Source organism: Trachypithecus francoisi, unplaced genomic scaffold (genome assembly GCF_009764315.1).
Source record: "Trachypithecus francoisi isolate TF-2019V2 unplaced genomic scaffold, Tfra_2.0 Lachesis_group14, whole genome shotgun sequence".
Lineage (NCBI taxonomy): Eukaryota > Metazoa > Chordata > Mammalia > Primates > Cercopithecidae > Trachypithecus > Trachypithecus francoisi.
The window spans coordinates 33,698,511-33,710,602 of record NW_022681459.1 but is presented as its reverse complement, the minus strand read 5'-3'; the positions used below and the strand labels follow the sequence as shown (position 1 = coordinate 33,710,602).

General features: G+C 50.3%; 2 protein-coding genes across 9 annotated transcripts in view; both read left to right on the top strand.

Moving 5' to 3' along the window:
- SLC2A11 (solute carrier family 2 member 11) overlaps positions 1 to 8,556 on the top strand; it is a 29,562-nt gene extending 21,006 nt beyond the window's left edge. For 6 of the 8 annotated variants that reach the window (XM_033233963.1, XM_033233966.1, XM_033233961.1 and 3 more), the window contains 7 exons: positions 322 to 470; positions 4,772 to 4,959; positions 5,072 to 5,182; positions 6,035 to 6,136; positions 6,212 to 6,287; positions 6,563 to 6,690; positions 6,909 to 8,556. In XM_033233963.1, the coding sequence (XP_033089854.1) occupies positions 322 to 470; positions 4,772 to 4,959; positions 5,072 to 5,182; positions 6,035 to 6,136; positions 6,212 to 6,287; positions 6,563 to 6,690; positions 6,909 to 7,109 (955 nt within the window). In that variant the 3' untranslated portion in view covers positions 7,110 to 8,556. The remainder of the gene's footprint in view (positions 1 to 321; positions 471 to 4,771; positions 4,960 to 5,071; positions 5,183 to 6,034; positions 6,137 to 6,211; positions 6,288 to 6,562; positions 6,691 to 6,908) is intronic. The other 2 variants (XM_033233965.1, XM_033233968.1) reach the window with 2 other exon arrangements.
- Positions 1 to 12,092, top strand: part of LOC117096507 (aggrecan core protein-like) — a 443,073-nt gene that overhangs the window by 286,444 nt on the left and 144,537 nt on the right. The window lies entirely within an intron of this gene.

Below are 12,092 nucleotides of genomic sequence, written 5' to 3'. Positions count from 1 at the left end.
ACAGGTCTTGACAGAGGAGAGGGTAAAGATTTGGGCTTTCAAAGAGAAACCTGTTCCAGTCATTCCAGAAAAAAGAGGAGAACGCAGAGTCTGGACTCTTGGGAAGGGGAGTTGCTAGGGATGAGGTGGGGCAGTGTCCCTGTCCTCTCTTGGTGCCAGCCTGGGTGGGAGGGATCTTGATGTTCAGACCCAGACTTGGATAGGAAGAGGCACGGGGCAATTGCAGACCCTTTGCAGGGAGGTGTGCAGGTGGGCAGGAGAGAAGGGTGGTAGGACTCTGGCAAAGAGGAATCTGGCCTGGCCTCTCCTTTGCCTCCTTAGGGAACTTCTAGGTGACCCTCAGGCCTGGCCTCTCCTGCTGGCCAGCTGCCTGGTACCCGGGGCGCTGCAGCTCGCCTCCCTGCCTCTGCTCCCCGAAAGCCCGCGCTACCTCCTCATTGACTGTGGAGACACCGAGGCCTGCCTGGCAGGTGAGTCTCTGTCCCTGGGCTCCCAGACTGCCTTGACCAAGGGCTGCATCTCCTCAGAGTATATGGGTCCCCATTTCATAGGTTTCATTTATCAAGGAAGAGCTATCCCTCTCTTTGTGTCTCAGTTTCATGATCTGCCCATGCCTGCCTTCAGTCAGAACTCTTATCAAGTGGCTGTCCAAACTGCCAGGCAGCAAAATGGATCAGACGTAGCCACTGTTATCCAAGAATTCCAGAGTGGTGTGGAGAAACATGCACACACACACACACGGTCAAACACCTGTGCAAGACCTCACCTACCCAATGCCAACTGGGTGATGGTCATCTCTTCAGTCAACTATGGCTACAATAAGAATGCCTAAGGAACAACTGCCACATTTCTGGTTTAAAGCAACAATTATTTACTGCATCTTTTATTCATTTGCTTGCCTGGCTGGCTGCACAGCTCTGCTGATCTCAGCTGGGCTACCTCACAGCATGGGGCGGGGGACAGGGGCAGCGGTGAGGTTCAGCTGCGGCTTGGCCAGTCTGGGCTGGTCTGGACTGGAGTCATTCAGCTTTGCTACACTTTCTGTCCTCTCACTTTTGGTACCAACGGGTTAGCCTAGGAATAGTATGATGATGGCAGAGAAACAAGAAAGCAAATCCAGTTGCATAAGTGCTTTCCAAACCTTTGGTCCCCTCATGCCATTAACATTCCATTGGCGAAAGGGAGTCAGTCATGCTGCCAAATCCCAAGTCAAGGGATGGGAAAATTGATGGCATATCCTCTCCCATCGCAAGGGGTGTGGATTTAAGGAGGGGTGAAGACCAGAGCCCATTAGCCCATTAGTGTACTCTTCTCTGTCACCATGGCCACAATTATTACTTATGTCTCTCCTCTGTGCAAAATGTGTTCAGTCCCATCCCAGGATCCCCCAGAGTCTCATCCAATCATGACATCAGGCTTGAAGTCCCAGATCTTACACCACATTAAGTCTATATGGGCCTTTTCTTGATCCAGAAACCTAGGATCTAGAAAGATAAGTCTTCCTCCCTTCCCACACTCAGCGTGCAATGGTGAAAAGTAAGATGAGGTAACTGGAATTAAAGCTCTCATTTCAAAAACGAGGAAGCAAGGCAAGCATGGAGCAGTCGCTAATCTAGAACAATTCTGAAGTGCCCCTAGGAAAATACGGCCATGTCCCCTGCCTTGGGGGCAGGGAGTATTCTTTGTTCAAGTTCTGGCTCTGTCCCCTGCCCCCTAGGAAGGGCACCCCAGGCCACGGTTCTTTTTTTTTTTTTTTCTTTAATTTTTAGAGACAGGTTCTCGCTTGTGCAGGCTGGAGTACTGTGGCTATTCATAGGCGTGACCCCATTGTTGATCAGCATGCAAGTTTTCTTCGTTTTTGTTTTGGTTTTCTGGTTTTGTTTGGAACAAGGTCTTACTCTGTCACCCAGGCTGGAGTGGCGTGATCTCAACTCACTGCAAGCTCCGCCTCCCAGGCCCAAGCAATTCTCCCGCCTCAGCCTCCTGAGTAGCTGGGACTACTGGCCCGTGCCACCACGCTTGGCTAATTTTTTTTTTTTTAATTGTATTTTTTGTAAAGATGGAGTTTCACCTTTTGCCTGGGCAGGTCTCAAACTCCTGAGCTCAAGTGATCCATCCTCCTTGGCCTCCCGAAGTGCTTGGATTATAGGCATGAGCCATTGTATCCAGCTAGCACGGGAGTTTTGAACTGTCTCATTTCCAGCCTGGGCCAGTGCATTCCTCCTTAGGCAGCCTGGTGGTCCCTGCTCCTGGGACGTCACTATATTGATGCTGAACTTAGTATAGGCACCTGATCTGCCTAGCGTACTACAACCCAGAGCTCCTGGGCCCAAGCGATCCTCCTGCCTCAGCCTCCTGAGTAGCTGGGACTCTAGGCACACACCACTATGCGTGGCTCTCCATGCTTCTTGCGTCTGCCCTCTGAAATGTTTTTCCTTTTCTATCACCTTCCTTGATTCCTTCTGAAGAGGGCATTGCACAGTGTGCTGCTTTTGATGGTTGAGCAAATTTCTCAGCTTGCTTCCTGCCTACAGAGAGTTGGGGCAGGCCAGGCGCCATGGCTCATGCCTGTAATCCCAGGGAGGCCAAGGCGGGCAGATCACGAGGTCAAGAGATCGAGACCAGCCTGGCCAACATGGTGAAACCCCATCTCTACTAAAAATACAAAAATGAGCTGGGTGTAGTGGCATGCGCCTGTAGTCGCAGTTACTAGGGAGGCTGAGGCAGGAGAATCGCTTGAACCTGAGAGGCGGAGGTTGCAGTGAGCCAAGATGGTGCCACTGCACACTACACTCCAGCCTGGTGACAGAGTGAGACCCCATCTCAAAAAAAAAAAAAAAAAAAAAAAAAAAAAGAAATAAAAGTTGGGGCACAGAAGTCTTTATATTTCAAATTGTCCTGGTCTTTTTTTTGTCCAAACTGGCAGAGCTTTTACCAATACAACTTTCTAAAAAATGATGTGAATTTTCTATGTATTTGAGGTTTTTTCATGTGCCAACAAACCACGCTCACAATTACTTTTGAGACAGGCTTCTCTCCCAAGGCCTAACTGCTGTTATTTAGAGTATGTCAGGCTACCCTGAAGCAATGCCCGCAAGCCTCCTAAATGCCCTCTTTTCTAGCTGTGAGGGTCTATGAGGCACTGCTTTAAGCCACATGCTTGATTTGATCTTTACTATGAGTCCATGGCTTCCTGGCGGTGCTCCAGATTTGATTTTTGCTCACAGGCTGTTACTTAATTTGGGATTCTTTTGCTAGCTGGAGAGGATAGAGGCGAGAAAACATTTTTGTTGTTGTTTTCAACTAACCCAGTGTTTCTGAAATATGCTATGTTTAATTAAATTTGGTTGCCTCTGAATTCTGTTTGCAAACTGGCCAGTTATTTTCTGAGTTAATTCTTCATGTCTTACAGCAAGCTTAGAATATTCATTTAACAGCAACCAGTTCATGCTTTCAACATTTGGAGTTTTCTTTGCTCAAGTCCATAAGTTCATTGAGCCCATTTTCTTTCTTCCATGTTACTGCACTATATAACATAGCATTTCATTTCTTCAACCTCATTGCCATCCTCTGCCTGGTCTTGGAACTAATACCATATTTCACAGGTCTTTGTTATGGTAGCACCCACTCCTGGTGCCAATTTATTGATCAGCTTTCTATTGCTGACTAATAGACAATCATAACATCTCGGTGGTAAGCAAAAACAAACAAAAAAAGCAATTGTTTAGCCTAAGCCTCTAAGTCCTCTAGGCTGCGCTGATCTAGGATGGTTCTGGCTGATGTCTCTGCTGATCTTGGTCATTCCTGCAACTGCAGCTCAGCTGGGCATTGGCTGATCTAGAACAGTCCCAGTGAGGGTGGCTCATCTGGGCCCCTTTGGCTGTCCATGTCTCTCTTTTTTTTTTTTCTTTTTTGAGACGGAGTGTCACTCTGGTCCCCCAGGCTGGAGTGCAATGGCACGATCTTGGCTCACCGCAACCTCCGCCTCCTGGGTTCAAGCGATTCTCCTGCCTTAGCCTCCTGAGTAGCTGGGATTACAGGCGCCTGCCACCACGCCCGGCTAATTTTTGTATTTTTAGAACAGACAGGGTTTCACCATGTTGGCCAAGCTGGTCTCGAACTCCTGACCTCAGGCCCACCTCTGCCTCCCAAAGTGCTGGGATTACAGGCTTGAGCCACCGCGCCTGGCCAATGGCTGTCCATGTCTCTTGTCATCCTCCTGGCTAGCCTGGAATGTTCTCATGGTAGCAGAAGAGCAAGTATAAGTGAGCAAGGCCTCTTAAGGCTTAGGCTGGAACATGGCACACCCTCACTGCCGCCTTATCCTACTGGCCAAGCCCGGAGCCAGGAGCAGAGATGTAGGCGGTACTTGCCCCTTTAGTGGGAGGAACTGCAAAATCACACAGCAAGCAGCATGGGTGCAGGGAGGGGTGACGAACTGAGTTTGATAATGTGCTGCAAAAGTCATGATATGTCCGCAGAACCCCGAGTTTCTTTCTAAAGCCTTTTTTCATCCACGGTAGCAACACCCCAACAGCCCTGAGAAATGTCAGGGCCAGGAAGATCATCTCCATCTGACCAGGGAGGCAAACAGACACAGAGAGATTGAGAGAGACAGAGGCAGAGAGAGAGACACACACACAGAGACAGACACAGAGACAGAAAGTGAGCCAAGAAAGAAAGGAATGGTGTGATGGAGGAGAGGGTCCCTGTGGGGGGACCAAAGAGGGGCTTGGGGAAGGGGAGCTCAGTACCCTCTTCCCTGGCTCAGCACTACAGCGACTGCGGGGCTCCGGGGACTTGGCAAGGGAGCTGGAGGAGCTGGAGGAGGAGCGTGCTGCCTGCCAGGGCCGCCGTGCCCGGCGCCCATGGGAGATGTTCCAGCATCGGGTCCTGAGGAGACAGGTGACAAGCCTCGTGGTGCTGGGCAGTGCCATGGAGCTCTGCGGGAATGACTTGGTGAGACCCCTGCCCCACCCCACGCCCTGGGCCCCGGAGGCTTGGTGTTGCAGGCTGCTGGGAGCCATGGGAGGTGGAAGGGAGCCCAGGCCTGAAAGCCATGCTCTCCCAGATGTACGCCTATGCCTCCTCCGTGTTCCGGAAAGCAGGAGTGCCAGAAGCGAAGGTCCAGTACGCCATCATCGGGACTGGGAGCTGCGAGCTGCTCACGGCGATTGTTAGTGTGAGTCTGGAGGGTGCCCTTCCTCCACCAGCCCTTAGGGGAGGGACTCCCAGGTCCTCTGCATTAAACCAGTTTACACTCCAGCTTATGGTGTTAAAATGCAGTGAGGGGCCGAGTGCAGTGGCTCACACCTGTAATCCCAGCACTTCGGGCCGAGGCGGGTGGATCACGAGGTCAGGAGTTCGAGACCAGCCTGGCCAACATAGTGAAACCTCGTCTCTACTAAAAAATACAAAAAATTAGCCGGACATGGTGGCGGGCACCTGTAATCCCAGCTACTCGGGAGACTGAGGCAAGAGAATCACATGAACCCGGTAGGTGGAGGTTGCAGTGAGCTGAGGTGGTGACATTGCACTCCATCCCAGGCGATAGTGCTGAGGTGGGATCAGGAGTTCGAGACCAACCTGGGCAATACGGTGAAACCTGTCTCTACAAAAAATACAAAAATTAGCTGGGTGTGGTGGTCTTTGCCTATAGTGCTAGGTACTGGAGAGGCCGAGGTGAGAGGATCACTTGAGCCTAGCAGGTTGAGACTGCAGTAAACCAAGATTATGCCACTGCACTCCAGCCTGGGCTGGACCAGCGAGACCCTGTCTCAATCAATCAATCCAGTGAGTTAGAGAGCATCTATTGTTTGCGGGTCACTTCCAGCACTATTTTGAGATGCGGAAACTGGCTGAAGTTGGGTGATTGATTGACCAAGTTCCTTTAGGAAATTAATAAAGTCACACTGAAGCAAGAAACTACCCCCACCCCCACCACCAGCTTTCTCAGGAGACCCCTTCCCATTGCCTGTCCCATACCTTAGGGACCATGGCTGGGTGCATGGGTCTGCGCTTTCTTCCTTTGAAGTGTGTGGCAGTCGAGAGGATGGGTCGGCGCATGCTGCTCATCAGTGGGTACAGCCTGATGACCTGCTGGGGGAGCATCTTCACTGTGGCCCTGTGCCTGCAGGTAACTGGGGTGGATGAGGGCTGGAGGGTCCAGGCTGGGCTAACTTCCAGCTCACCCCTGCCCCGTCCACGGCAGAGCTCTTTCCCTTGGACACTCTACCTGGCCGTGGCCTGCATCTTTGCCTCCATCCTCAGCTTTGGCATTGGCCCTGGTGAGTGGGCCCAAGGGGCTCTGGGCATCCATCATCACATAGAAGGAGTGATGGGTAGCTGGGTGCACAGTGGTAGTGTGAATGCAATGTCCCCTGCGGGCCCTCAGAGACCACCTCATATAGGGGCTTCTGGGAGGGAATGGCAGGAGGAGAGCCCTGAGGGTTCCCCCATACAGACTGGGCCTCGGCTCCCACTCCCATGTCTGGGCTGGGGTAGGGGAGAGGCAGGCAGGGAGCCCTGGCCAGCAGACCCCTGTCCCTGCCCCCCCTTCCAGCTGGAGTGACGGGGATCCTGGCCACAGAGCTGTTTGACCAGATGGCCAGGCCTGCTGCCTGCGTGGTCGGCGGGGCGCTCATGTGGATCATGCTCTTCTTGGTCAGCCTGGGATTTCCCTTTGTCATGGTAGGCCTGCCCCTCCCGCTGGGGGCCCTGCCTTAGGCTGTGTCCCTGTCATCCTGAGAACCCCAGTGGGGGGCTTCCATCAAGGGAGACTGAGACTGAAAGGGAGGGGTCTTAGGGGAGCAAAGAGGGGGGCAAATCCCTCCTCACAACCTGTCATGGGCCTTCCGTTTGGGGCTGATGGAGCCACACCAGGTCTTGGGGTCTCTTTTAATCCACAGGAGGCCTTGTCCCACTTCTTCTATGTCCCTTTCCTTGGTGTCTGTGCCTGTGGGGCCATCTACACTGGCCTGTTCCTTCCTGAGACCAAAGGCAAGACCCTCCAAGAGATCTCTGAAGAATTACACAGACTCAACTTCCCCAGGCGGGCCCAGGGCCCCACGTGGAAGAGCCCGGAGGTTATCCAGTCGACAGAACTCTAGTCCCAAAGGGGTGACCAGGGGCCAAAGCCAGCTGCTGTCCTGTCCTCTGCTTCCTGCCAGGGCCCTGGTCCTCACTGCCTCCTGCATTCCTTTGTTTAAGGAGTGCTTATTGAGCACCCTTTGTGTGCAGACATGGCTCCAGGTGCTTAGCAATCAGTGGTGAGAGTGGTGTTCCAGGCTAAAGGTAATTAACTGACAGAAAATCAGTTACAACATAATTACAGTCTGGTTGTGGCAGCTCATGACTATAATCCCAGCACTTTGGGAGGCCAAGGTGGGAGGATCAATTGAGGCCAGAGTTTGAAACCAGCCTGGGTAACATAGTGAGACCCCCTATCTCTACAAAAAAAAAAAAAAAAAAAAAAATTGAAAAATGAGCTGGGCATGGTGGTATGTGTTAACAGGTCTAGCTACTCAGGAGGCTGAGGCAGCAGGATCACTTGAGTCCAAGAGTTCAAGGTAGCAGTAAACTACGATCACACCACTGCATGCCAGGCTGGGTGACAGAGGGAGACTTCATCTCTTAACGTAATAATTACAGACTCAGGAAATGCAGTGAAAGAAAAATACAGGTTGGCCAGGCGAGGTGGCTGATGCCTGTAATCCCAGCACTTTGGGAGGCCAAGGCAGGAGGATCGCTTTGAGACCAGGAGTTTGAGACCAGCCTGGGCCACATAGTAAGATCCTGTTTCTACCAAAAAATAAAAAAATAATAAAATAAGTTGGGTGTGGTGGTACATGCCTGTGGTCCCAGCTACTCAGGAGGCTGAAATGGGAGGATCACTTGAGCCTGGGAGGTCGAGGCTGCAATGAATCCTAATTTGAGCCACTGCACTCCAGCCTGGACAACAGAAGGAGACCATGTTTCAAAAAAAATAAATACAGGTTGTAGTGGGTATGGATATGCATACCAGGAGGACTGACCTAGTCTGAGAGGGGAGTGATCAGAATTTTCTGAGGAATTGATGTTTTCAATCAACTTTATTGAGGTATAATTTACACATAATCAAATATATCCATTTTAAGTCTATATTTGGTGAGTTTTGAGAAGTGTATACACTTGTGAAATACCACCGCAATCCAGATGGAGCGTTTACCCTGCCCCAAGGCACCCTCATGCCCCTTTGTTATCAATAACCCACCCCAGCCCCAGACCCAGGGAACCACTGACCTGCTTTCTGCCTCAATTAGTCAGATTTGCCTTTTTTTCAGAATCTGAAGTCATTCCATACTGTATGTACACATTTGTGTCTGGCTTGGCTTCAGATACAGATTTTGGGATTCATGCATGTTGTTGCACGTATTAGGAGAGACTCCTTTGTATTGCTGAGTAGTATTCCCCTCTGTGGTTAGACCATGATTTATTTATCCATCAACCTGTTGGTGGACGTTTTGGCTGTTTCTAATTCTTGGCCATCATGAATAAAACTGCTGTGAATGTTCCTACACAAATCATTGTCTAAACGTTATGTTTTTATTTCTTTTGTGTCTTAGTCCGTTGGGCTGCTATAACAAAGAACCATAGCCTGGGTGGCTTATAAACAGCAGAAATGTGTTTTTCATGGTTTTGGAGGCTGGGAGGTCCAAGATCAAGGTGACAGTGGATTCAGTGTCTGCTGAGGGCCCATGTCTTGATTCATAGATGGCGGTCTGCTCACTGTGTCCTCCTAGACATGGCAGAAGGGGCAAGGAAGCTCTCTGGGGTCTCTTATAAGGACACCAATCCCGTTCATGCAGGCTCTGCCCTCATGACCTAATCACCTCCCAAGAGGCCCAAAGGCCCTACCTCCAAGTACCATCATATGAGGGATTAGGTTTCAATGTATGGGTAGGTTACCTGGGGAGGACATAAACAGTCAGTCTATAGCTTTTTGGGTAAATGAATTGCTGGGCTTAATAATAAATGCATATTTAACTGTATACAAATTGTTTTTGAAAGTGATTGATTATACTATTTCACATTCTTGTTAACAATGTGTGAGAGTTCTGGATACTCCAAATCCTCACCAGCACTTGGTATTGGCAGTCTTTTCAATTTAGCCATTCTAGTGAGTGTGTAGTGGTATCTTGTCATTTAATTGTGGTATTTCCCTGATGACCAATAATGTTAGACATCTTTTCATGTGCTCAGTATGGCCATTTGTGGGTTTTCTTTTATGAATAATTTGTTCAAATCTTTTGTCTCCTTTTTTTTTTTTTTTTTTTGAGACAGGGTTCTCTCTCTGTTGCCCAGGCTGGAGGACAGTGGAATGATCTCAGCTCATTGCAACCTCTGCCTCCTGGACTCAAGTGATCCTCCCGCCTCAGTCCCCTCCACGTAGGGGGGACCACAGGTGTGAGCCACCATGCCCTGCTAATTTTTGTATTTTTGGTAGAGATGGTATTTTGCCATGTTGGCCAGGCAAGTTTCAAACTCCTGACCTCAGGTGATCCACCCACCTTGGCTTCCCAAAGTGCTGAGATTACAAGCATGAGCCACCGCACCCAGCCCTTATCTGCTATTTTTAATCAGGTTGGTTGTCATTATTTTTGAAATGTGGGCATTTTTTATACATTCTGGAAGCTAGTACTTTGTTAAATATATAGTATCATAAATATTTTCTTGCAGTCTGTAGCTTGCCTTTTTTCTTTTCTTTTTTTTTTTTTTTTTTTTTGAGACGGAGTCTCGCTCTGTCGCCCAGGCTGGAGTGCAGTGGCCGGGTCTCAGCTCACTGCAAGCTCCGCCTCCCGGGTTTACGCCATTCTCCTGCCTCAGCCTCCCGAGTAGCTGGGACTACAGGCGCCCGCCACCTCGCCCGGCTAGTTTTTTGTATTTTTTAGTAGAGACGGGGTTTCACCGGGTTAGCCAGGATGGTCTCGATCTCCTGACCTTGTGATCCGCCCGTCTCAGCCTCCCAAAGTGCTGGGATTACAGGCTTGAGCCACCGCGCCCGGCCGCCTTTTTTATTTTCTTAATGCTACCTTTCTAAGAGCAGAATTTATTTATTTTTATTTATTTGGTTTTTTTTGAGACAGAGTCTTGCTCTGTCACCCAGGCTGGAGTACAGTGGCGTGATCTCGGCTCACTGCAGCCTCTGCCTCCTGGGTTGAAGCAATTCTCCTGCCTCAGCCTCCTGAGTAGCTGGGACTACAGGCACACGCCACCACACTGCTAATTTTTTTGTACTTTTAGTAGAGACGGGGTTTCACTATGTTGGCCAGGATGGTCTTGATCTCCTGACCTCGTGATCCACCCGTCTCGGCCTCCCAAAGTGCTGGGATTACAGGCATGAGCCACCTGGCCCAGCCAAGCAGAAATTTTTATTTTGGTGAAGTCTCCAGTTTTTGGTTTTTGTGCTTCATGCTTTTTGTACCATAAGATATCTTTGCCTATCCCAATGTTGCAAAGATTTTCTTCTAAATGTTGGATAGTTTTAGCTTTTACACTTATGTTGCTGATGATGAATTTCAACTTAATTTTTGTGTATGGTGTGAGGGGTTGAGGTTCCTTTTTTTTTTTTTGGAACAGGGTCTCACTGTGTGTTGCCCAAACTGGAGTGCAAGTGACATGATCTCAGCTCACTGCAACCTCCACCTTCCAGACTCAAGCAATCCTCCCACCTCAGCCTCCTGAGTAGCTGGGACTACAGGTGCATGCCACCATGCCTGGCTAGTTTTTGTTTTGTTGTTTTGTAGAGACAGAATTTTGCCATGTTGCTCAGACTGGTCCTGAACTCATGGACTCAAGCCATTTGTTTGCTAAAGTGCTGGGATTACAGGAATGAGTCACAGCTCCTGGCCCTTTTTTCTTTTCTTTCTTTTTTTTTTGAAATGGCTATCTGGTCGTACCAGCACTGTTTGCTTAAAAACAGCCATCTTTTCTTCATTATTTTACTTTGGTGCCTAAATTAAACAATAAATGGACTATTGTTGTATAAGAAAGAATTTCACTTTTGTCAGGAAACAGTGACTGTTAAAGAGAAGTGGTGGCAGTGGGTTCTCTGCAGAGAGAAATATGTGGGTCAGGGGATCAGTAGGGGTCTCAGGGAGATGGTGACTCTGAGCTGGCTTCCCAAGGATAGGCTCAGCTGGGAGCCTTTTAAAAGCTAGAGCCTTGGTAGCATGTGCCTGTAGTCCCAGCTACTCAAGAGGCTGAGGTGGGAGGATCGCTGAAACCTAGGAGTTGGAGATTACAGTGAGCTATGATTGCACCAGTGCAGTCCAGCCTGGGCCACAGAGCAAAGCCTTGTTTCTACCAAAAAAAGAAGAAGAAAAAAAACAAAAAACTGGAGCCACTCGGAGGCAGTAGCGTTGCGGGATGGGAATGAAGCCCCCGTGTCCAGTCACTGTGGAGTTCGGGAGGCAGGGGCAGCCCTCCCAGGAACCCTGTGTGTGGTCACTCTGACCCTCTGTGTCCATCCACCCTGATCCTGCATCTGTTGACCTGCTCCCCAGCTTACCTTTGTGCTCCAAATGGCTTCCCTGGCCGCCCTGGCTGCAGACCTCCATGAGTAAGAATCCGTAGACAAGCACCCCTGAGATCCTGGGGTACATGCCACAAGCAGAGCAGGCATCAGGTGACACCCAGGTCCCGGCCTACCTCAGACACACTTGGTTCCCTGGTCCCCAGCTGGAGCCCTGCCCTCTCACTCACCACCCACCCAGCCGGAATTGGCTCTGGCCACTCTGGGAGCACAGGGTGGGGGTTGCAAGTCCCTTATTGCCCAGCGACCCCCTCAGTTAGGGAGAGGAGACAGAATCTCAGGACAGGACCTTGAAGACAGGGAAGGGCAGCGCAGAGAGGGGCGGGAGGGCCAGACTGGGTTTCTAGGGGGTGGTCCAGGGTGGGAGCTGACCTGTCTGCTGAGCCTGCGTTCCAGGTGTGAGCATCGATGTCATGTAGCTAGAGAGGAGCCACAGCCATGCTCCCCAGCTCCAGCCTGCCTCCCCAGACCCCAGACCCAGTGTGGCCCCTCCCTACCTCCCAGAGCATGTGATCAAGCC